The sequence below is a fragment of the Leucoraja erinacea genome, chromosome 13 (genome assembly GCF_028641065.1).
Source record: "Leucoraja erinacea ecotype New England chromosome 13, Leri_hhj_1, whole genome shotgun sequence".
NCBI lineage: Eukaryota > Metazoa > Chordata > Chondrichthyes > Rajiformes > Rajidae > Leucoraja > Leucoraja erinaceus.
The window spans coordinates 38,724,735-38,748,043 of record NC_073389.1 but is presented as its reverse complement, the minus strand read 5'-3'; the positions used below and the strand labels follow the sequence as shown (position 1 = coordinate 38,748,043).

The window sequence follows — 23,309 nt, the reverse complement described above, 5'->3', positions numbered from 1 at the left end:
GAAGAATGGCATCATATGTGTGTAACACTGCAGACATCCACTAATTCACAAAAATGGAGAGAATTTAATTGGAAAAAGTTGATTAGCTTCTTTATTACGCCTAACATAAAAAGCAAGCAAATTCTAAGACAGCAAACATGCTGGAGGCAATGTGGCCAAACAGATGCAAATCATGCACATATCTTCTGGAGTTGCCCAAAAATAGAACCATTTTGGGACAGAGTGAATTCAGAATTAAAGTAGCATATCTTAAAGACTACCGTCTAGTGTTTAAAAAATGTTGAGATTCTCTCTCCTGTCAATCATGCCATGAAGGCCAGCCCCTTCTAGTGGGAGGGGGGAGGGACTATAAAACCCAGAAGTGTGGGTGTGGCTCAGTCTCTGCAAGATGGAGGAGGGAGAGGTCACGACTCGCTGTCTTTAGTGGCCTTGCACCCTGCTTGAAATGGTATGAAATTGCACTTGAATTTGGTGGCCTTGCACACTGCTTGAAATGAAATTTCAAGGAATAGCCGTGAGTCAACTGCCAGTCCACCAGCCGTGAGTGAGTGAGCTGCCAGCACAAAAGGCTTGAGTGACTTAGCCGCCAGCCCAAGAATCCATTCGGCCCACAATGCCCATAATAGCCCACTGGAAACCAGTCCCTTCAGCCCAAAACACCCATACTAGCGCTCCAGAAAGCCCCCCACCCCCCCACCCCACCGGCTACCAATATTGGAATTGGTGGAGAGGTGGAATATTGCGATGGGGGACCAGCCCTCCCGTGTGATGCTGGGACCCAATGGGTCCCACTTAGTCTAGCACTATATTGTATGTTACCTGTCAGAGGGTTGAAATCCTAGAACTCCATACTTAACAACAGTGTGATATAACTTCACCATGGCAACTTAAACACATCAATGCAGCTCTCCACCAGGTTTACAGGCCAACCCCGACTAAATTAAAGGGGAATCAAAATCACTATTGGGTCTCGTTATTCCTCTCACGGTGATAAGCTCAGCATCTAATTGAGTACATTGAAAGAGACAGTTATACTAAAACAACATTCTAAACTCTATCTAGACATCCAATCAAGGAAAAAAGCTCCCAAATATTAAAACATCCTTGTGCAATTTCTTATTGCCTGTATCCAGTCCTAGTGTTTCGAGACAACATCCCCCAGAAGCTGCACTCAAATTACTCCACTTCAAACCCCAAATTGCTCCAAATTCCTAATTCCCATCCTCTCCAAGTCTTCACTTTCACTCACTCTGAGCCTCTCACAGGAAGCAGACCTTTGGCTTGTCCAGATCGCATTAACTCATCACAGAAGAACCCCATTCCCCCAATTCTCACTCACATGTCAGTTAACTCCCCTTTGGAAATGTCATATTCCAAACAGAATGGTTTAATATCAAACCTTAAGTAATGGTTAAGAATTATGACTAATTAAGATAATGGAATCAAATCATTTGTATGTTACAAAATATATTTATTTACAGAGATAAAAATGAATTAAAAACTTAGAAATCAAAAATTTCAAAACATTTAAAATTGCACTTCAGGTTTAGACAGATAAATCTAAGATTTCCAATGTAATTGTTATGATTTGGTGATGCATGGTAAGCAAATCTAGTTATCTCTTTTCGGAAGGGCACACGTGTGAAAGAAACACATCGATTTCATTCTTTATTATGACTTGCGGAGGGTGTATGTTATGGGGCAGATAGTGGGCCATGGTCATTTCCCATGCATCCACAAATGCTACATTGATGCCGGCAAACATCCTCCTCATCAGTAAATCAAGTTGAAAAGAGAACCAGTCACTGTAGTTAAGAATTACATCTCGTGTAAGGGCCCGTACATTCGCAGTCTTTATAACGACAACCGTATCTGGACTCCTGCTGAGCAGATGTAGAACCGATCTTCGAATATGCTGCAGCCTTCTGATGTACACTTCCACTGGGAAAGTGCAGAAATGGACACATATAGCAATGCAAATAACAGTGTCTTTCCCTCCTTTAATTTCATTCAGTTTATTTGAAATGTAGTACAGATGCTGGCTTGAAAGGGTGGTGAATTGGATTGGCGGGCCATGAGCACAATATTCCAGCATGATGTTGTTTTGCATGTCCAAGGCACACAGAGGGCCAGCCTTTATTGGATTGCCAAGGTCAAACCATCTAATACCTAAACAGAAAAGACAATTTTTAAACTTGTTAAATATTGAAAATGTTAATATTTAGGAAACTGGGAAATGTACTTCAATCAAAACAATGACACCAAAGGAAGCCGTCCATTTACCTGCCACTAAAGGTAAAAGTTGAACAAAGGGAGAGAATTCTCACAGTGAATTACAGTGGAATCATAGAGCAAACACAGACCAACAAATTGAAAACAGGAAGACTTCACATTTATCATTCAGTTTCTTTCAAGCTACACAAGTGCCACACTATGACTATCTACGAGGGAGAGAATCTAACTACCACCTTTTGGCAATTCAAGAGCGTTTATTTGCATTATGCACCAGATACGAACAGAAACAATGAAACTTAAACTTGCTGCATCTTTACATTCATTTGATGTAACAACCACAATAGAAGAATCTGAAGAAGCACAATCGGAAGAAGGGTCTCGACATGAAACGTCATCCTTTGCTTCTCTCCAGAGATGCTGCCTGCCCCACTGAGTTACTCAAGCTTTTTGTGTTTAACCACAATAGATTATCAGTTACAATGCCCTCCATAATGTTTGGGCCAAAGACCCATCATTTATTTATTTGCCTCTGTACTCCATAATTTGAGATTTGTAATAGAAAAATCACATTTGGTTAAATTGCACATTGTCAGATTTTATTAAAGGCCATTTTTATACATTTTGGTTTCACCGTGTAGAAATGACAGCTGTTTTTAAACAAATTCCCCCCATTTCAGGGCACCATAATGTTTGGGACACAGCAATTTCATGTAAATGAAAGTAGTCATGTTTCATATTTTGTTGCATATCCTTTGCATACAATGACTGCTTGAAGTCTGCGATTCATGTACATCACCATTTGATGGGTGTCTTCTCTGGTGATGCTCTACCAGGCCTGTATTGCAGTCGGGCGGTCAAGGGTGACAATGCACAAATGGGGCTACATCGAGGGTACAACAACCTGTGACTGTGGCACACAGACCTAGACAAATCACCACCCACTACAATGCCCATTGCTGGATAATCCATGTACCACTGTAGAACCTTGCACTTAACACTCCAATAGCGCAACAATGTGTACAGCAGTGGCGAGCCACTATACAGCACAAGGACATGAATGAAGAAGTAACACATTTCAGAGTGGCTACTTCCACAATTGCTGACATTTCTCATGAATACTTTAACCATTTTTATTATTTCACTTTTGTAAAACGGATTGATAAATAAGCCAGACAAATCTACATAAATATAGTCAGTTTGATGAATGATACTAACCTGGAACAAATTTAGTCAGGTATTCAAACCACTGACGTAAAGTGGAATCTCCAAACAGATGAACTTTTTTCCTTCGAAGGCACTCGGTAACTTTTGCAGGAGTGTTGAAGCGACGAATATTGCAGGTCAGTGACATCCACTGGTCCTTATAATAAAAGCCAGATGGTGATAACATTGGTTTTCCCTGGACACATTCATCAAGAACTGTGGCTGAAAATAAGGGGACAAATAGAAACATTTCATCTTTGGCTATCAATACTCTCTTGAGTGGTTCATTATAATTTCCATGGACAGAATGTATAGAGTAAAATAATATGAATATCTGAACAATGTTGTGTCAATGTGGTTAGCACCAGGTCAGCTGGGTGGATTGTTCTTTGTTAGAATCCTTAACAGGGTTGAGAAACAGTATACTTAAGAAAGAGACAGGGCAGACCTCTGTGCATTTATGATCCAAATACACACAGCCTTTTGTTCATGTGGAATATTTCATTTTCTCCAGGGAAAGTTTAAGCAAACAAACTTATCTCCAAACATCCAACTATTGATAGTTCCCAATTCAGGATTGATGGACTACACCAGGAAATAAAATCCAGGAAAAGTGCTTCCCATCTCTGATTCCAGATGGGATGGCATTTGTTAAATGTGTCCAAGAAAGCTTCCTTAATCAATATGTACTGGGCCCCCACTTGAGAGGGTGCAACACTGGACCTCTTAGGGAACAAAGTAGGATGTGACTAAGGTGTCTGTGGGAGAGCACTTTGGGACTGGCCACAAGTTAAGGAATTGTTTTGGAGGTACAAGGTGTGAACTTGCAGAGGTTGACTGGATGTGCCTTTTGCAATAAGAGGACTGTTGGTAGGTGGGAGACTTCCCAAAAGAGAGATAACCTGAATGCAGTAAAACACTGTTAGGTAAAGAGCAAATCTGGCTGGTTTAGGGAACCTATTCCTTTTCTCCAGAGATTCTGCCTGACCCACTCAGTTACTTCAAAATGTTATGTCTATCAACGGAGGGAGACGTCAGATTTAAGCAGTTGAGATCAAGAAAATCCTTCTGCAAGTTTAAGTGTGGGGTTAGGAAGTCTAGGATTGATTTAAGAAGGCAATCAAGAGGTTAAATCTGAAATAGATTGGTAGGAAAGATAAAAACAAATCTAAAGAGATTCGACAGATACAAAAAATAGATGGTTAGGGAGAAAATAACCCCCTTAAAGATCAAAATGGCCACCTTTATTTTAGATCAGTTGAGAGATATAGCATGGATCGAGGTCATTCAACCCTCCGAGTCCACGCTGACCACCGATTACCCATTCAGAGTAGTTCTATATTATCCCCATTGTACCAATATTACACATTAGGGGCAATTTAGAGGTCAATTAACCTACAAAACCCGCACATCTTTGGAATGCTGGAGGAAACCGGAGCATCCGGAGGAAACCCACATGGCTACAAGGAGAATTTGCAAAATCCATGAAGACCAGAGATTGGGATTGAGCCTGTGGGACAGCAGCACTGCCAGCTGCGCTTCTATCCCCGCCTCCCTCCTCCACCCAAGAGGCCACAAGAGGTGAACATTTTAAATAAATATTTATCATCTGTTTTCTCTGAGGAAAAGGTCATGGAAGCTAAAAAATCGAGGCATGTGAGTGGTGAGTTCATAGATGACATACAAATGACTAAAGATGAGCTACTGGGGTTTTAAAGCACATTATGGTGGATGAATCCCCAGGGCCAGATGAAATGCATCCTCATTAGCCAGAGAGGAATTTCTGAAAGTTGGGTAGTGGCTAATGTTGCATCATTATTTAAGATGGGCAGTAGGGCAAACCAGGGAACTACATTCCCGCGGGCCAGCCGTCAGTGGTGGGAGAGTTGTTGGAGGGGATTCTAAGAGACAAGAGATGATTAGAGATAGTCAGCATGGCTTTGGGTGTGGGGAATCGTGTCTCATGATTACGACATTTATTTCACCCCAAAGAGGTCAACAAGATGACTGATAAGGGCAGGGCAGTGAATATTCTCTATATGGACTTTAACAAAACATTTAACAAGATCACACATTGGTAGGTACACATAAATGCTGGAGAAACTCAGCGGGCGCAGCAGCATCTATGGAACGAAGGAAATAGGCAACATTTTGAGCCGAAACCCTTCTTCGGACTGATGGGGGGGGGGGGGGGGGGGGGCGGGGGGGGGGGGGGGGGGGGGGGGGGGGGGGGGGGGGGGGGGGGGGGGGGGGGGGGGGGTTGTTTGCAAGGTCAGATCATATAATTTCCAAATTAAGCTAACCAAATAGATTCAAAATTGGCTTAGGGTAGCTGTGGAGATTGTTTTTCTGATTGAAGACTTGTGACCAGTTGTGTATGACAGGGACCAATGCTGTTCGTTGACATTGTTATTAAATTTATACCAACATTTCTGGTGTGGTGGACGAGGAAGGATATCTAAATATACAACAGTGTAGAATACATGGGGAAGTGGGCAAAGGACTGTCAAATAGGATTTAACTGTGATAAATGTGAGGCATTGCATCCTGGCATGTCAAATCAGGGCAGGATGTGCACAGTAAATGGTTGAACTTTGTAAAATGTTGCAGAGCAAATAGATCAGAGAGTGCAGTGCGTGGTTCATCAAAAGTGGCAGCTCAAGCAAGCAAGGTGGTGTTGATAGTGTTTGGCATGCTTGCGTTTATTGGGAAGGATGTTGGATAAAAACATTGGAACATCGTGATATAGCTGTCTAAATTATTGGTGAGACCACACTTACAGTACAACATACAGTGATATGTTCTTGCTGCAGGAAGTATGATTGGAAAGGGTACAGGTAACATATTCACCAGGATGCTAAATGTATTCATTCGGAAAAGGTGAGGTGCAACAAGACCTGGGTGTGCTTGTACATCAGTCACTGAAAGTAAGCATGCGGGTATAGCAGGTCGTGAAGAAATCTAATGGCATGTTGGCTTTCATTGCGAGAGCATGAGAGTTCAGGAGCAAGGAGGTCCTATTGCAGTTGTACAGGGTCCTGGTGAGATCGCACCTGTAGTATCGTGTGCAATTGTGGTCTCATAATTTGAGGAAGGACATTCTTGCTATTGAGGAAGTACAGCATAGGTTCACCAGGTTAATTTCCAGGATGGCGGGACTGACATAGGAAGAAAAAAAAATGGGTCAACTGGGCTGATATTCACTGGAATTTAGGATGAGAGGGGATTTTATAGAAACATAAAATTCTTAAAGGATTAGACGGGCTAGATGCAAGAAAAATGCTCCCAATATTGGGGGAGTCCAGAACCAGGGGTCACAGTTTAAGAATAGGGGGTAGGCCACTTAGGACTGAGATGAGGTAAAACGTCTTCATCCAGAGAGTTGTGAATCTGTGGAATTCTCTGCCACAGAAGGCAGTGGGGGCCAATTCATTGGATGTTTTCAAGAGAGAGTTAGATTTAACTCTTAGGGCTAAAGGAATCAAGGGATATGGGGAAAAAGCAGGAACAGGGTACTGATTTTAGATGCAGCCATGATCATATTGAATGGCAGTGCTGGCTCGAAGGGCTGAATGGCCTACTCCTGCACCTATTTTACTATGTATCTTTTTTATTTATTTATTTTTATTTATTTATTTTTTCTATGTTTCTACTTGCAGGCTTGAGTCCTTAGCCTAACATATGAGAGGTATCAATAAGGTAAACATCCTGCCTTTTTCCACCTTAGAGGATTCTAAAACTAGAAAGGATAAGAAGGATCTCAGGGGAATCTTTTTCACTCTGGAATTAACTGCCAGAGGAAACTATAGAAGAAGACGCAATTGCTACTTTTAAAAGTGAGATATGGATAGAAACAGGTTTGACTAATATGGGCCAGATATGGGCAAATGGGATTAGCCTAGAATGCAAATTTGGTCAGTATGGAAAAAGTGTCCGAAGAACCCGTTCTCATGCTCTATGATTCTGTAGAATACAGAGACCGAGCTATTCATGGAGTGCTTCAGATGTATGTGCTTTCAAATCAAAGTGCAGAATATCCCAGATCTTTAGTGGTAACTATCTGATTGGGTCACTGTCAATATTTGTTTTTTGATATCCCTCCCAAGTCCACAGAAAGCTTATGTAGTCAGGCATTTCCCAAACATAATCTCGAGGTATGGATTTCTTGAATCACAAAATATTGAGTTGCCAGCTGAAGTATGATGTTGCTTCATATGTTGCTTCAAGTATGTGATGGGGCAGAATAGAGTGGTGACAAAGCAAAGCATGAGATCAACATGCTTTGAATTTCTCAGTTTGAGAGCAGAATCTCAATTGTTTTAAATGAAGAAAACAGAAGCCCCTTGGAACTATAACAAATGTGAAATAGTTTGCTTGAAAAGTTGTTTATTTAACATTTGGCACCAGATGCCTCAATCGACAATTCGGTATTAACTGCAATAGGATCTCTGCATATAAAGCATTAATCATATCACCGGGTGGCACCACAGCTGCATGTATCTATTAAATATGATATTATTAATAATAAATGAATGAATAGGCTTAAGATTACTGTAAAGTCCCCCACCTACAATTTCATATCACCAATGTGATTAGTAGCAGGTTACCCAACAGATCAAGCCCGTATCTTTTCTATTGAAAAATTTAATATCTGTATTTATTGCTACTGTTGCTGTAGAGACCTGGCTAGGTGAATTCAATGGAAGAGCTGATCTAGCTGGATGTATGTTGGGTGATGATCTGCCTCCACTACTGATGGACCACACCAGAAAAATGCAGTTTTATTTTAAATCATATATTCAACCATCTATAAAAATTATAAAAAATACACAAATCTGCATGAGAAAATGTATTGAATTGCTTGAGATGTGGCAAGTGACTAATATTGAATCAATACTAGCCCTGAAAAATACATTTTGGTGAATAATTTATAACTTAAATGTTCATCTAATTCAAGAAAGAACTTCACACTCTGTATTTTGTTTTAAAATGTTGTATATTTATTACAAGGAACTGCTTCACTATTCTATTAGTATTTCTTCTAATATACTAGACTATCAAATTATTAGATGTGATTAAAAATAATCTTACTTGGTTGAGGTGACGGCTCTACGATTATATAATCCATGGCACAGGGTAATATGGGCTTCTTGATGTTGACTTTACTGCAAATGTTAATACCATTCATTAAGTCACTATTTCAATATAAAACACACATGCATACAGGGGACAGTCCAAAAAAGTCTTCAAATAATCTATTTCTACAACCTAGCCCATTGCAATTAACGTAGCTTCCACAAGTTTAGCTTCGAACGTCATCTTCTGAATAGTATGGAACCTGTAATTTAGCAAATCCATCCGGATCCAAATTGCTCTACATTAATTGACATTTATACTGAAAACAAGTAGTGATCAGAAACTTCAATGTTAATCCCTCGTCTAAACCATCTACATTAGATGTGGTGTTTGTTCAATGGAAGAACCAGGGAATCAATACAGTGGGAGACCTCTATAAGAAGGGGACTCTCTCCTCTTTTCAAGAACTACAGGAGAAATACGACCTGAATGCCAATAATCTTTTTAGATATCTTCAAATCCAAGATTATGTGAAAACATATATACAATATTGTCCTCTTATGGGTCCAGATATATTAGATGATTGTTTGAATAGACAGGCCGATACAAGTAAGTTGATATCTTACATTTATAACACCTTTCTAAAGATTGACACCCCACCCTCTGAGATTTATAGTGAGCATGGGAGGACGAGCTGGGTTTACCCATTTCTAAAGATATATGGGAGGAAAGCCTACAATACATACACTACTGTTCTTTAAATGTCAGGCATTGGCTGATACAATTTAAAGTATTGCATAAGTTATACTACTCAAAGACCAAATTGAACAAGATCTTCCCAACTGTCTCCCCTCTTTGTGATAAATGTCACTTTCAAGAAGCCGCCCTAACTCATTCTTTTGTATCCTGTATAAAAATACAGAACAGGCGTTGGAGATGCCAAAAGAATGGTCTACCACAGGGCAGTGTCCTAGCCCCAACGTTGTTCATATATACAGTATATACCAATGATCAACCCATCACCCCGAAAACTAGGTCATTTCTGTATGTCGATGAATTATGCATCGCAACCCTCAGACTTCAGCCAGATTGGGACCGTATTAGAGGCTGCTCTGCAGAATATGACAACATAATACCAACAGAACTCCTGCGCCTAAACCCAACAAAAAAGCAGTAGTTTTCAGAACCAAGAATAACCAACCGGTAATGTTAAATGTCTGCCGAGCTCCACAGCTGTGTATCTCTGGCTTCTTAAAAGTTGTCACCACTCCTTCTCCTCCCTCTTTTAAATGACTTACCATATACTGCACTTTAGCCATAGTTTTACAGCGCCAACCTTCCTGTTTATTGCGGTGTGTGTCCGTTTCACGTTGACTTTGCACAGTGTGAATTTTTAGACAGTGCTTCCACCGCTTGCCCCCTACCTGCGTAACGGGCTGGTGAAGGAGGCGATGTGTTTGTGTGAGTGTGTGTTCCACTCTGACAGTCACCGTTCCAGTTGCCAGATTTTTAGGCGACTGCCAGCAACTTGACAAATCGCCTAAGTGGGTCAGGCCCATAAGGAGAAGATTTATGAAGATGTTGCCAGGACTCAAAGGCCTGAGGAACAGGGAGAAGATGGGCAGGCTAAACCTTTATTCCTAAGAGCGCAGGTGACCGAGGGGGGGGGGGGGGGGGGGGGGGAATCTTGTACAGATGTATAAAATTTGAGGGCAAATGATGGGGTGAATGCACAGAGTCTTTTACCCAGAGTAGGAGGATCAAGACAAGAGAACATTGGTTTAAGGTGAGAGGGGAAAAATTGAATTGGAACCTGAGAGGTATCTTTTTCACCACAGGGTGATTGATTATAGGGAAGAAAGTGTCAGAGGAGGTAGTTGAGGCAGGTACTGTGACCACATTTAAAAGTATTTTGGACAGGTACATGAATAGGAAAGGTTTAGAAGGATATGGGCCAAACATGGGTAGGTAGGACTAATGTAAATGGGGCATCTTGGTTGGCATGGACAAGTTGAGCAAGAAGAGGTTGTTTTTGTGCTGTATGACTCCATATAATCATATACAACAGAGATCTCTGTACAACTCCACTGGTAACAAACATCCAGCCAGAATAACACTCTTCTGTAATGATCTAAAGTCTTCTATGTGTAAGCCAGTTCTAAATCTGAATGATCAAGTAACCATGGATCCCATGCATCTTAATCTCTCTGGATCAGCCTAATATGTGGGACTTTATCAAATGCCTTACTAAAATACAGGTAGACAACATCTACTGCTCTTCCCTCAGCAATCACTTTCATCACCTCCTCAAAAAACTCATTCAGGTTTGAGACATGACCTGTCACAGCTAAAGAAATGCTGACTGTCCCGAATAAGCCCATTTTCTTCCACCTATAAGCCAATCCTATCACAAAGAATCCTCTCCAATAGCTTCCTTTCAAGTTACATGATGCTCACCAGCCTTTATTTCCTTTGATTATCTTTATTTAAGATAGGAAGCAAAGGAACAACATTGGCTACTTTCCAGTCCTCTGGTGTCTTGCCTATGGCTAGAGAAGAAACAAAGATCTTTGTCGAAGTTCCTGCAAACTCCTTTCTTGCCCTTCTCAATAATCTCAGACAGATCCCATTAGGTCGTAGGGATTTTTCTACCTTTATGTTGTTCAAGAACCCCAACATCTCCTTCTTGATCTCAAACTGCCCCAGCACATTAGTATTCCCCACACTGATCTCAAAGTCTATCCCCTTCTGTGTATGTCATATTGTGGATGTTGTAGTGATTACACATTAACCGGACAAATGACAGTTGAACATATCCTGTTGCTCTTTTATAGTTGGCTTGTCCAAATTTGAACCAAGAAAGCCAGATAGAAAGTAGATATGAAACTCCAAGGGACATGTGAAAACAATCAATCAATCAATCGTGAATGGCATATCTAATAGTTAGAATGGAAAAAATCAAAGTATTCTTGAGAAATTTTAATTACACATTTTACCCTTGTAATCCACTGTTACGGACTTCAAAATTTTAAAAAAGGACAGACTATGTTCAATTTGATAATGATTATGGTAGATTTAATTAATGGCTGAACAGTGCATGACGCTTTCCGCATGGTCAAGAAGTCGAGAAAATAGGTTTAAGATGAGAGGGGAAAGATATAATAGGAATTTACACATTTTCCCACAGTATGGGGAGTAAATGGAACGAGCTGTCAGAGGAAGTGATCAAGGCACATTCAATAACACCATTTAAAAGACATATGACAACTACATGGGTAGTTGCAAAGAATATGTGCCAAATGCAGTCAAATGGGCTAGCTTAGATAGTGCATCGTGGTCAGCATGGATGAGTTGGGCAAAGGGTTGTATAACTGTGTTGTATAACTCTATTGTAGCCACATGGGTAGCAACTAATATTCTATAAAGCATGATGGGGAAAAAAGCCAACTTTACATGAGCAACAGGTTATTGTGAGTATGATTAAAAGTAACCATTTCAGAGCAGAGGGTAGTCACAAGCAATGGTAGCTGTTAGAATTTGAAACAAAACAAAAAACTGCTGAAAGAACTCAGTGGGTCAAACAGCATCTGTGGAAACAAATCTGATGCAGGGTCTTAAACGTGAAGCAAAAGACTGGACAATATTTTCAGTTTGATCAGGCCAAACATGCTCAGCTCAAGGTCCATAAATTGTATTGAGATGCCCAAGAGAATTAAAGGGAAGTGCTATAAAATACCATCTATGTCAAGGGCAAGAAAGAAAACTAGAAGTAGCAGTCTATCTGTGCAGGAAGGAACTGCAGATGTTGGTTTACACACCAAAGCTAGACACAAGATGCTGGAGTACGGGCCAGGCAGCATCTCTGGCGAGAAGGAATGGGTGATGTTTCAGGTAAAGACCCATCTTCAGACCTATCTGTCCATCTTCTCATTGTTCTCAGAAGGATTTCCAGGCTCATAGGCATAATAAAGTGAAAACACAACAGTGACCATTAATTCTAATGAGGCAAGAAAATCCAAAAGTAACAAAGGCCTCACAGTCAGGTAAAAGGGCTTTGTCACTTTGACAATAAGGGATAAGCAGACGTACAGGTTAAAACTGTGAAATATCAATGTAGGAAGACATAATTATGTTACCCATGTGAAAACATTGTCAGGAGCAATCAAATCTATGCTCCAGTGTCCCATTTGGGATTTGAGGACCCCCAGCCTTTTGGAAGATTGATGTGAAAACATCTTAGAAGCATTAAGTACACCAGGAGTGATAACTCGAGAACAACTGACACAGAAAGTGCACCCCGACTTCTGAACTCAGAGAAGACTACAACTCATTGAAGTAATCCTAGCTAATTCATTTTTATTTATTGTGCAGCAAGATAGGAAAAGCTCTATCAGTAAATGAGGTTATTAAGAGTTACAAAGGTCTTGGTGAATGGTTTAGTTAAATGCCTGTATATTTAATACTAATATGAATATTAATAGTAAGATTAAACGAGAACTTACCAGTTCAAAGTTTGATCTTTATTTTTATGAGGAGTTACGATGAGGGATTACGTGAAGAAGGCCATCAGCCCGCATGCACGCCAATCATCAAAGCAACGGTGTGAAGTCACAGATAAACAGTTGATGAACTGATAATAGTAAGATTCAAGAACTTAGAACTACCAGCTGTATTTTATGAGGAGGGTTGGGAGCGGAGGGCACGTAATCCCTCATCGTAACTCCTCACAAAATAAAGATCAAACTTCAAACTGGTAAATTCTCGTTTAATCTTACTATTTTACTTCGAAGTCACGTGAGTGACTATGTGAAGATTTTGAAGCTCTGAGACTTCATGCCGTGGAACAAGTCCATGCGTCACACACTGCATGATTGACCAAGGAGGAGTGGAAATCAAGTATTCAGTCATGACATAAATTTGGAACATGCTGAAAAATATTTAATGGACAAAATTATAATAGAAAAACCCCCCTTACACTTGAGAGGGGTTTACAAAACAGAACTTAAAATAGAGTTTGCTCGACCTGGCTACAGGTTTATTGTTAAACGTCTGGAACGTGTGTTCTGAGGTCCATCCTGCGGCCACTAGGATTAGGTCCAACGGGACGTCCAGGACCCTTGCTGCGGACATAGCTGCAGCCCTGGTGGAATGAGATTTGAACACATCAGTGTCTATCCCAGCCTCAGCCAGAACATGCTTTAACCACCTAGAGATGGTTTGAGCTGAAACCTTTTTATGTAGTTTCTTAAGACTGATAAATAATGCAAGTTCCGACCCCCTAAGAACCTTGGTTGTTTTAATATATTGGTGGAGGTGTGTGACCACACATAATTGGGGATCTAAGGGGGTATGCCATCAATTGTAGCTTAAGACCCGAAACACCAGGTCTGCTCTGTTTAATGAGATCATAGACAAAAACCGTTATGTCACTGGCAGAAATCACTATCCTATCCAGACGCAGTTTCTGTAATGACTGGACCCGTTGAGCTGATACTAAGGCATGAGCATCACAACTTTGTAAGTGAGCCGGAGAAGGGACAGGGATGTAGCTGGAGCCCATTGGCAAAGTAGTGTTAAAACCACACCTACATCCCATATTTTGATATACCTGGGCCTGGGAGGGTTTAAGTTAAAAATACCCCTCATGAATCTGGATATTAATGGATGGGACCCAAAAGATTGAGCTAAGCTTGGCAACAAATATGATGACAACACACTTCTGGCACAATTCAGTGCACTGTAGCTCAATCTCTCGTCAAAGTGGAGTTTTGAGAGGAATTCCAGAATGTTAGTTATGTGCGTTGTTTCATACGTGATGTTAGTTTGTAAACAGAACTCTTCCCATTTCTTTGTGTAGGAGATATACTGTTTTCTAGTGCTGTCTCTCCAGGCTGTAGTTAGTACATCTGTGGTACGGTCAGCTAGTCCAACCCCGAGAAAGGGTCTTCATAGAATCTGCAAACCAATAAGTTTCAGCTGATCATGTAGGGGATGTTCTTCCCGAGTGATTCGAGCATTTAGGCACCTCCATAAGGGTTCCATGATCACACGAAGAATGAGTGGATACCATGACTTAGTGGACCCATCATGGCTATTAGGATGCCCGTGCCAGAGTCTTGATTGACTTTAAGCAGGCATTGACAGACAAGGCAGAACGGGTAGAACACAGAACACTTATTCATCCCAATGCAGTGAGAATACATCAATCGCTATTGCCCTTGAGTCTGGTTTGCAACCAATATACCATTGGTGATCTTTTAGACTTAAGTCTGAACACAATAAACTTATATCCAGTGTAACATACCTAGATATATTATCAAGTGCTTTATAATTCAACATCCATTCTGTGTTGTTATAAATTGCATGGCCTGGTGCATCGTCCTATTAAACCTAGCTGACAGATAGCTGAAACCAAGTAATCCTTGGAAAACACCAGTGCACATTGAGACTGCTAAAATAGCTAATTTTGGAATTTTTAGAATTTATGAAGTAACCTGGGTGCTAAAGGTAACCCATTTAACCAACATTTTAAACTGCCATGGCTGCTCCAATTAAATTCAGTTATTCCCGGTGAACCTATGAATAGGCACCAAGATATGAACAATGTGATGTTTATCCAACATCCATTAAACGTAATACCCCACGACATCAGAGACCAGCAGAGGAGGATCAGAGACCAGCAGAGGAGGACAAAGGGCTTAATTAGGAAAGGGAAAATAGATTATGAAAGGAAACTGGCAGGGAACATAAAAACTGACTGCACAAGTTTTTATAGATATGTGAAGAGAAAGAGATTAGTTAAAACAAATGTAGGTCCTTTGCAGTCAGAAACAGGTGAATTAATCATGGAGAACAAGGATATGGCGGACCAATTGAATAACTACTTTGGTTCCGTCTTCACTAAGGAAGACATAAATAATCTGCCGGAAATAGCAGGGGACCGCGGGTCAAAGGAGATGGAGGAACTGAGTGAAATCCAGGTTAGTCGGGAAGTGGTGTAGGGTAAATTGAATGGATTAAAGGCCGATAAATCCCCAGGGCCAGATAGGCTGCATCCCAGAGTAGTTAAGGAAGTAGCTCCAGAAATAGTGGATGCATTAGTTATAATTTTTCAAAACTCTTTAGATTCTGGAGTAGTTCCTGAGGATTGGAGGGTAGCTAACGTAACCCCACTTTTTAAGAAGGGAGGGAAAGAGAAAATGGGGAATTACAGACCAGTTAGTCTAACATCGGTAGTGGGGAAACTGCTAAAGTCAGTTATTAAAGATGCGATAGCAGCACATTTGGAAAGTGGTGAAATCATTGGACAAAGTCAGCATGGATATACGAAAGGTAAATCATGTCTGACGAATCTTATAGAATTTTTCAAGGATGTAACTAGTAGAGTGGATAGGGGAGAACCAGTGGATGTGTTGTATCTGGACTTTCAGAAGGCTTTCGACAAGGTCCCACATAAGAGATTAGTATACAAACATAAAGCACACGGTATTGGGGGTTCAGTATTGATGTGGATAGAGAACTGGCTGGCAAACAGAAAGCAAAGAGTAGGAGTAAACGGATCCTTTTCACGATGGCAGGCAGTGACTAGTGGGGGTAGTGCAAGGCTCAGTACTGGACCCCAGCTATTTACAATATATATATTAATGATCTGGATGAGGGAATTGTAGGCAACATCTCCAAGTTTGTGGATGACACGAAGCTGGGGGGCAGTGTTAGCTGTGAGGAGGATGCTAGGAGACTGCAAGGTGACTTGGACAGGCTGGGTGAGTGGGCAAATGTTTGGCAGATGTAGTATAATGTGGATAAATGTGAGGTTATCCATTTTGGTGGCAAAAACAGGAAAGCAGACTATTATCTAAATGGTGGCCGATTAGGAAAAGGGGAGATGCAGCGAGACCTGGGTGTCATGGTACACCAGTCATTGAAGGTAGGCATGCAGGTGCAGCAGGCAGTGAAGAAAGCAAATGGTATGTTAGCTTTCATAGCAAAATGATTTAAGTATAGGAGCAGGGAGGTTCTACTGCAGTTGTACAGGGTCTTGGTGAGACCACACCTGGAGTATTGAGTACAGTTTTGGTCTCCTAATCCGAGGAAAGACATTCTTGCCATAGAGGCAGTACAGAGAAGGTTCACCAGACTGATTCCTGGGATGTCAGGACTTTCATATGAAGAAAGACTGGATAGACTCAGTTTGTACTCGCTAAAATTTAGGAGATTGAGGGGGTACCTTATAGAAACTTACAAAATTCTTAGGGGGTTGGACAGGCTAGATGCAGGAAGATTGTTCCCGATGTTGGGGAAGTCCAGAACAAGGGGGGTCACAGCTTAAGGATAAGGGGGAAATCTTTTAGGACCGAGATGAGGAAAACATTTTTCACACAGAGAGTGGTGAATCTCTGGAATTCTCTGCCACAGAAGGTAGTTGAAGCCAGTTCATTGGCTATATTTAAGAGGAAGTTAGATGTGGCCCTTGTGGCTAAAGGGATCAGGGGGTATGGAGAGAAGGCAGGTACAAGATACTGAGTTGGATGATCAGCCATGATCATATTGAATGGCGGTGCAGGCTCGAAGGGCCTACTCCTGCACCTATTTTCTATGTATGTGATTGTGCCACACTCCACATATTTAGAGAAACCAGGTCACCTACCTCCATGGTTGCTAGTTCATATGCGGTGTGCACTGGCGTGCGGCAGTTGCTCCTGTTGGCCCAGGCTTTGCCCTGAAAAAGGCCTTAGGCTGCCTCTGTTGGTCTTTGAGCTGGTACTGGCTCCAGTAGACCACCTGCTGCTAGCAGAGGCATATGGGTGCTGCTGTCGGAATGCTGATGGTCTATCTGCTGGCGGAGCTCTGAGTAGCCCCACCACTTTTGACTCATTGTCCAACTCTTTAATTTGTTTGGACAAGTCCTCTCCAAATAGATAATTGGGCAGCTGCACATTGGTTACATAACCCCGCAAACTTGGGATTAAGTACCGGATGAATGCAGTTTTTTCTAAAACAATTTATTTGAAAATGTGCATTGCACATTAGAGCCAATGCGTCTTGTTGAATCTCCATCAGGGAGCTTTTATCTAAAGAGGCTGTGACGGTAGCAGCTAGCAGGCTCAGGATTCTTTGGAGTTTAACCTCCCGAGTCTTAATGCCTCCTCCCATGTAACTCCAAATAGAGCTATTAACAATGGGGACCTTTAGTGAGGCGCAGTTGCTGGGTGTTTGATACTTCATTGCTGTTCCCAGCATTACCTGCTCCTGTAGTTGATGAGAGATCAGGTAATTTATACTGGCCGCTAACTCCTCGTTCAATGGCTCACTGACTTGAGACAGCATCGCAAACTTGGATACCATGGAGGGTACTTTTGTTTCTTGTAGGTCTTGTGCTTCTGTCATGGCACTGAAGAGTGAGCCCGCCCAGGGCTGTTGCCCTACACTCCCTTCTTCCGACAGGAAGATATAACGCAGCCCTGCACCAGACGCTGCCACGGGTCCCTCAAGCCCATGTTGATATAACTCCTGTTCTGGAGTTTGTCATGCGTGAAATTCGTCCGAAGACGTTCCCTGTAGGGGGAGGCGGAATCCTCCCGGCCGGACTCATCGGAGTAAACTGGCCTGTTGCTTTTTCGCTTGGCCTTCGCGACTCTCGGGGTAACCAAGGTGCGTTCCATAGGCGCTGTGTCAGAAGTTGCTGGTTGTGGTACCAGCGACCGAGACGGTGAGACCGACGGCCGCCCGCTAACCGCACTCTCGCGGTCCTCAGTAGCGGCTCTCCCTGCGGCCCGCCTGGTCTTCACCCTGGTTCTGTCCATAATGGAAAAATTCCCTTTCTGAATGTAACACGGAAAATAAAAGACGCGCATGCGGGCTGACGGCCTTCACGTAGTCACTCACGAGACTGCCGAAGTAAAATAAAGATTGAGTTATGTCGATGCTTTCTTTGTCACATCAATTGAGCCACCACATTACAGAGGGGGTACACAAAATTGCTGGAGAAACTCAGTGGGTGCAGCAGCATCTATGGAGCAAAGAAAATAGGCGACGTTTCGGGCCGAAACTCTTCTTCAGACCCTTTCTTCGCTCCATAGATGCTGCTGCACCCGCTGAGTTTCCCCAGCAATTTTGTGTACCTTCGATCTTCCAGCATCTGCATGTCCTTCTTGAACACATTACAGAGGGGTTTCAGTTCGCATCCTTAGATAGGCATGTCAAGTGATCATCTTATCATTACACCGTGTATGAATCGCAGATGTCATAACAACAAAAAGGAGTTGCAGAGAACTTGATTAGTTAGGGTAAACTGGATGAGTTAAGGGCCTGTCCCACTTAGGCGATTTTTTTCAGCGACTGCCGGTGACGGACACAGTTGTAGCAGGTCACCGAAAAACCGGCGACTGGACCCCCCCCCGCGACAATGTCTATGACAATCTACCACCTAGTCGACGTCAAGCTACGGCAAGCTACCGACCCATTAGGACATCCACCTACGACCACATCTACGACAAACTACGGTCATACAGGCGACAACCTACGACAACCAAAGTCAATCTACTTCCACCCGCAACAAGTTACAGCAAGCTATGACCCTGTCGGCGACAACCGAAGACAACTGAAGACAATTCAGTCGCCGGTTCATGAAGATTTATGTGGTTAGTCGCCAATGGAATTCACACGTCATCAACCTACATCACCTGGCGCCAACTTACGACAGCACCTGCGACAGAACACAAGCTACGTCAAGCCCACAGTCGCCGAAAGGTTTTGAGCATTTCAAAATCCAGCGGCGACAAGAGAAAGGTTAGGACTCTTTAGGCGACTTGTGGAGACAACTACCCAAGCGAAATACGAGGTGCTGTTCCTCCAATTTGCGCTGGGCTTCACTCTGACAATGAAGAAAAGGTCAGACTGGGAATGGGAGGGGGAGTTGAAGTGCTGAGCCACTGGGAGATCTGGTAGGTTAAGAAGGACCGAGCGGATGTGTTCAGTGAAAAGATCGCCAATGTCTCGCCGATGTATAGAAAGGTCTCGCCGATGTATGGAAGTTGACACCTGGAGTAACGGATATGGTAGATGAGGTTGGAGAAGATGCAAGTGAATAGCTGACTCGCCTGGAAAGTCTGTTTGGGTCCTTGGATGGAGTCGAAGGGGGATGTAAAGGGACAGGTGTTGCATCTAGGTTAGATTCATGGCTTGTATGCCACTGTGGGGCAAATGCAGGCTGGATATTAATTTCTGTAAACAACTAGGGAGAAGGAACCAGTTCCATATGGACAGGCTTACTTAACTTTGTGCTGGAAAATAAATAACTCCCTATAATAATTTAAGAGGACCATGGAAGGATGGGGGACGGGGGGACGGGGGGGTGTCCTCAAGTGTCTTGCAATTTGCCCTTAAAAAAAAATCAAGGGCAAATTGCAAGATGGTTGTGCAACTAAACAAATGTGTAATATGACCAATGTTGTCATTAGTTATAAGGAAAGATTAGGCAAATTTAGATTGTTTTCTCTGGAGCGTCAGAAGCTGAGGGGCAACTTAAAAGAATTATGTAAATTTATGAGAGACAAAGATAGGGCAGATTATCAGAGTCTTTTTCCCATGGTGAGATACTTTGCACTTGTCAAAGTTAAATTCCATTTGTCAGTCCATGGCCCTAGGTAATACAGTTAGACAATAGACAACAGGAGTAGGCCATTTGGTCCTTCAAGCCAGCACTGCCATTCAATGTGATCATGGCTGATCATCCACGATCAGTACCCCATCCTGCCTTCTCCCCATATCCCCTGATTCCGCTATCTTCAAGAGCCCTATCTAGCTCTCTCTTGAAAGTATCCAGAGAACCAGCTTCCACCGCCCTTTGAGGCAGAGAATGCCACACTCACAAATCTGTGTGAAAAAGTGTTTCCTCATTGGCGTAATCTTAGATAACCTTCTTCACTGTTCACTATAGCAAACATTTTGGTCCCATCCATAATCTTACTAACCATGCCACTCATACACTCAGCCAAATGATGAATATACTTGAAAAAGAACAGATCCCTGTGGCACATCGCTGGTCACAAGCCTCCATTTTGATCAACAACTCTCCACTATCACTCTCTGACTCCTACCACCAAGCCAATTTTATATTCACCTTGGATGCTATGTGATCCAACCTTTGAGACCTGCCAACCATGTGGGAGCTCACTAAATTCCTTGCAGACAATGTCTACTATCCTGCCCTTGTCAATCCTTTGTCACCTCTTGATAAAAGTCAATCACATTTCGTCAACAAAATAGAGAGAGTACAGAGGAGATTTACTAGAATGTTGCCTGGGTGTCAGCAACTAAGTTACAGAGAAAGGTTGAACAAGTTAGGGCTTTATTCTTTGGAGCGCAGAAGGTTAAGGGGGGGGACTTGATAGAGGTTTTTAAAATGATGAGAGGGATAGACAGAGTTGACGTGGAAAAGCTTTTCCCACTGAGAGTAGGGAAGATTCAAACAAGGGGACATGACATGAGAATTAAGGGACTGAAGTTTAGGGGTAACATGAGGGGGAACTTCTTTACTCAGAGAGTGGTAGCTGTGTGGAATGAGCTTCCAGTGAAGGTGGTGGAGGCAGGTTCGTTTTTATCATTTAAAAATAAATTGGATAGTTATATGGATGGGAAGGGAATGGAGGGTTATGGTCTGAGCGCAAGTATATGGGACTAGGGGAGATTATGTGTTCGGCACGGACTAGAAGGGTCGAGATGGCCTGTTTCCGTGCTGTAATTGTTATATAGTTATATGGTTATTTATGTGATGCGATTTCCCATGCACAAAGTCATGCTGTGAATAAGTTAATAAATTCTATGAATTAGTAAAAACTCAATAACTGAAGAAACAAAATGAATTGTAACTTAAAAGCAAAAAAGCTGCTGATGCTAGAAGTCTGAAATATAAAACACTAAACAGAAATACCAAAATATAAAAATAAAAATGTAAGTGGAATACCTCTGGAAAAACAGCCTCTCTTCTCCAATTAAAATATCTGTCAGATATCCACCTACAGCATGATTGATTCGAGTTGAACACGGAAGATTTTCTGGTTTGTAACAGAACCAAGGCTCTCCTGTCCTGAGATCAGTAAAGTTACATAGTGGTTTAGTTGGAGTCAAAATTAGATTGCAAACAGTAGTCTTTGAAATTGCTCCAGCTTTGAAAGTGCTTTTTAAATACACTCGATCAGAACGTTCTTCACGCAGCCGCTTTAGTACTTCGATCCCTTCACTGGGATGAATTAGGGAAAGAGACACTTGGACTTTTCCCGGCCAGGATAAAGTAAAATTAATGTAATAATATCCATTTTGGTTATCTATAACTGTTCCTGCTGAACCGGCCTTTAACTCTGGGGTGTGAATCCGCGCTTGCAGATAGTCGCCTCCATATTGTTTTGGATTTCCGTCAAAGTCAAACATACGCAGCATCATCTGCAATTGATCTCCAACGTGGAAAGTCTTATCAGAATTTAAAATGATAAAGCAAGTGTGCAATGGGTCGCTGCTTTTCCTAAAGGGCACAATGGGATCGGGAGGCATTGGCCATTCAATCATTTTCATCAGTTCTGTACCTTCTGTTCTTTCTTCAAGGGTGAAGCTATGATTCTGATAGCCATACTGCATCAGCTTGTGGATCCATTCAGTCTTCGGCATTTTTACTTTCTGCATTAGTGTGGAATAATTCTTCGGAGCTGGGTATCTGATCCACACTGACTTTGCTCCGGAAATTGAAAATTGCTTGAAGTATAGAAAAGACCAAATTCAATGAATGTCTTAAAAAAAATAATCATTACATCCATATTGTTTTACAGCATTTATAATCATCAAGTCAAAAAAAGTCAAGAATTTAGTTTCAATCACAGAATGTTTACAACACGATTAAAACATTATATTCAAGTCATGAGCGTTTTATTGTCATATCTAATGGAACAGAATGAAATTCTTACTTGCGTTAATGGCATCGTTCTACACACCTTTACATGTTGCATGTTTAGAAAAACCAATGCCAGTGCCAGCAACGCCACAATCAGAAATCGTCCGACATTAGTGGGTTTTTTTGTAGCTTGTTCGTCCATGTTGGAGTTCCCCCGCACTACCGTGGACCTCTACAACTAAGAAAACAATTAAGAGCTTGAAAGTTTCCGCCCGACAGTGAAAGCAAAACTGTGGGAAAGGACTGGAGGGTAAAGATTAAAAATCCAAAATACGTTCCAGACCAGCCGTCTGCCAACATAAGATTATACATTAATGTTCAAGAGGGAACTGCAGATGCTGGAAGATCGAAGGTACACAAAATTGCTGGAGAAACTCAGCGGGTGCAGTAGCATCTATGGAGCGAAGGAAATAGGCGACGTTTCGGGCAGAAACCCTTCTTCAGACTGATGGGGGGTGGGAGGGAGAAGGAAGGAAAAAGGGAGGAGGAGGAGCCCGAGGAGGACGGGAGGACGGGAGGAGACAGCTTGAGGGTTAAGGAAGGGGAGGAGACAGCAAGGGCTAGCAAAATTGGGAGAATTCAACGTTCATGCCATCAGGACGCAAGCTGCCCAGGCGGAATATGAGGTGCTGTTCCTCCAATTTCCGGTGTTGCTCACTCTGGCAATGGAGGAGACCCAGGACAGAGAGGTCGGATTGGGAATGGGAGGGGGAGTTGAAGTGCTGAGCCACCGGGAGTTCAGGTAGGTTATTGCGGACTGAGCGGAGGTGTTCGGCGAAACGATCGCCCAACCTCCGCTTAGTCTCCCCGATGTAAATCAGCTGACATCTGGAGCAGCGGATGCAGTAGATGA

At 42.2% G+C, this 23,309-nt stretch overlaps 1 protein-coding gene across 2 annotated transcripts; it reads right to left on the bottom strand.

Annotated features, from left to right (window-relative positions):
• Window positions 1-1,450: 1,450 nt before the first annotated feature.
• LOC129702888 (NXPE family member 3-like) lies at window positions 1,451-22,923 on the bottom strand. 2 transcript variants are annotated; one of them, XM_055644961.1, is made up of 5 exons: window positions 22,497-22,923; window positions 21,479-22,260; window positions 8,530-8,603; window positions 3,451-3,660; window positions 1,451-2,169 (listed from the first exon to the last, which is right to left on the bottom strand). In XM_055644961.1, exons 1-5 carry the CDS (start codon window positions 22,596-22,598, stop codon window positions 1,616-1,618), a joined length of 1,722 nt encoding a protein of 573 aa, XP_055500936.1. In that variant the 5' UTR covers window positions 22,599-22,923; the 3' UTR covers window positions 1,451-1,615. The 2 variants fall into 2 exon arrangements, with proteins under 2 accessions (XP_055500936.1, XP_055500934.1); XM_055644959.1 differs by having other exon boundaries at window positions 22,470-22,922.
• Between the last annotated feature and the right edge of the window lie 386 nt (window positions 22,924-23,309).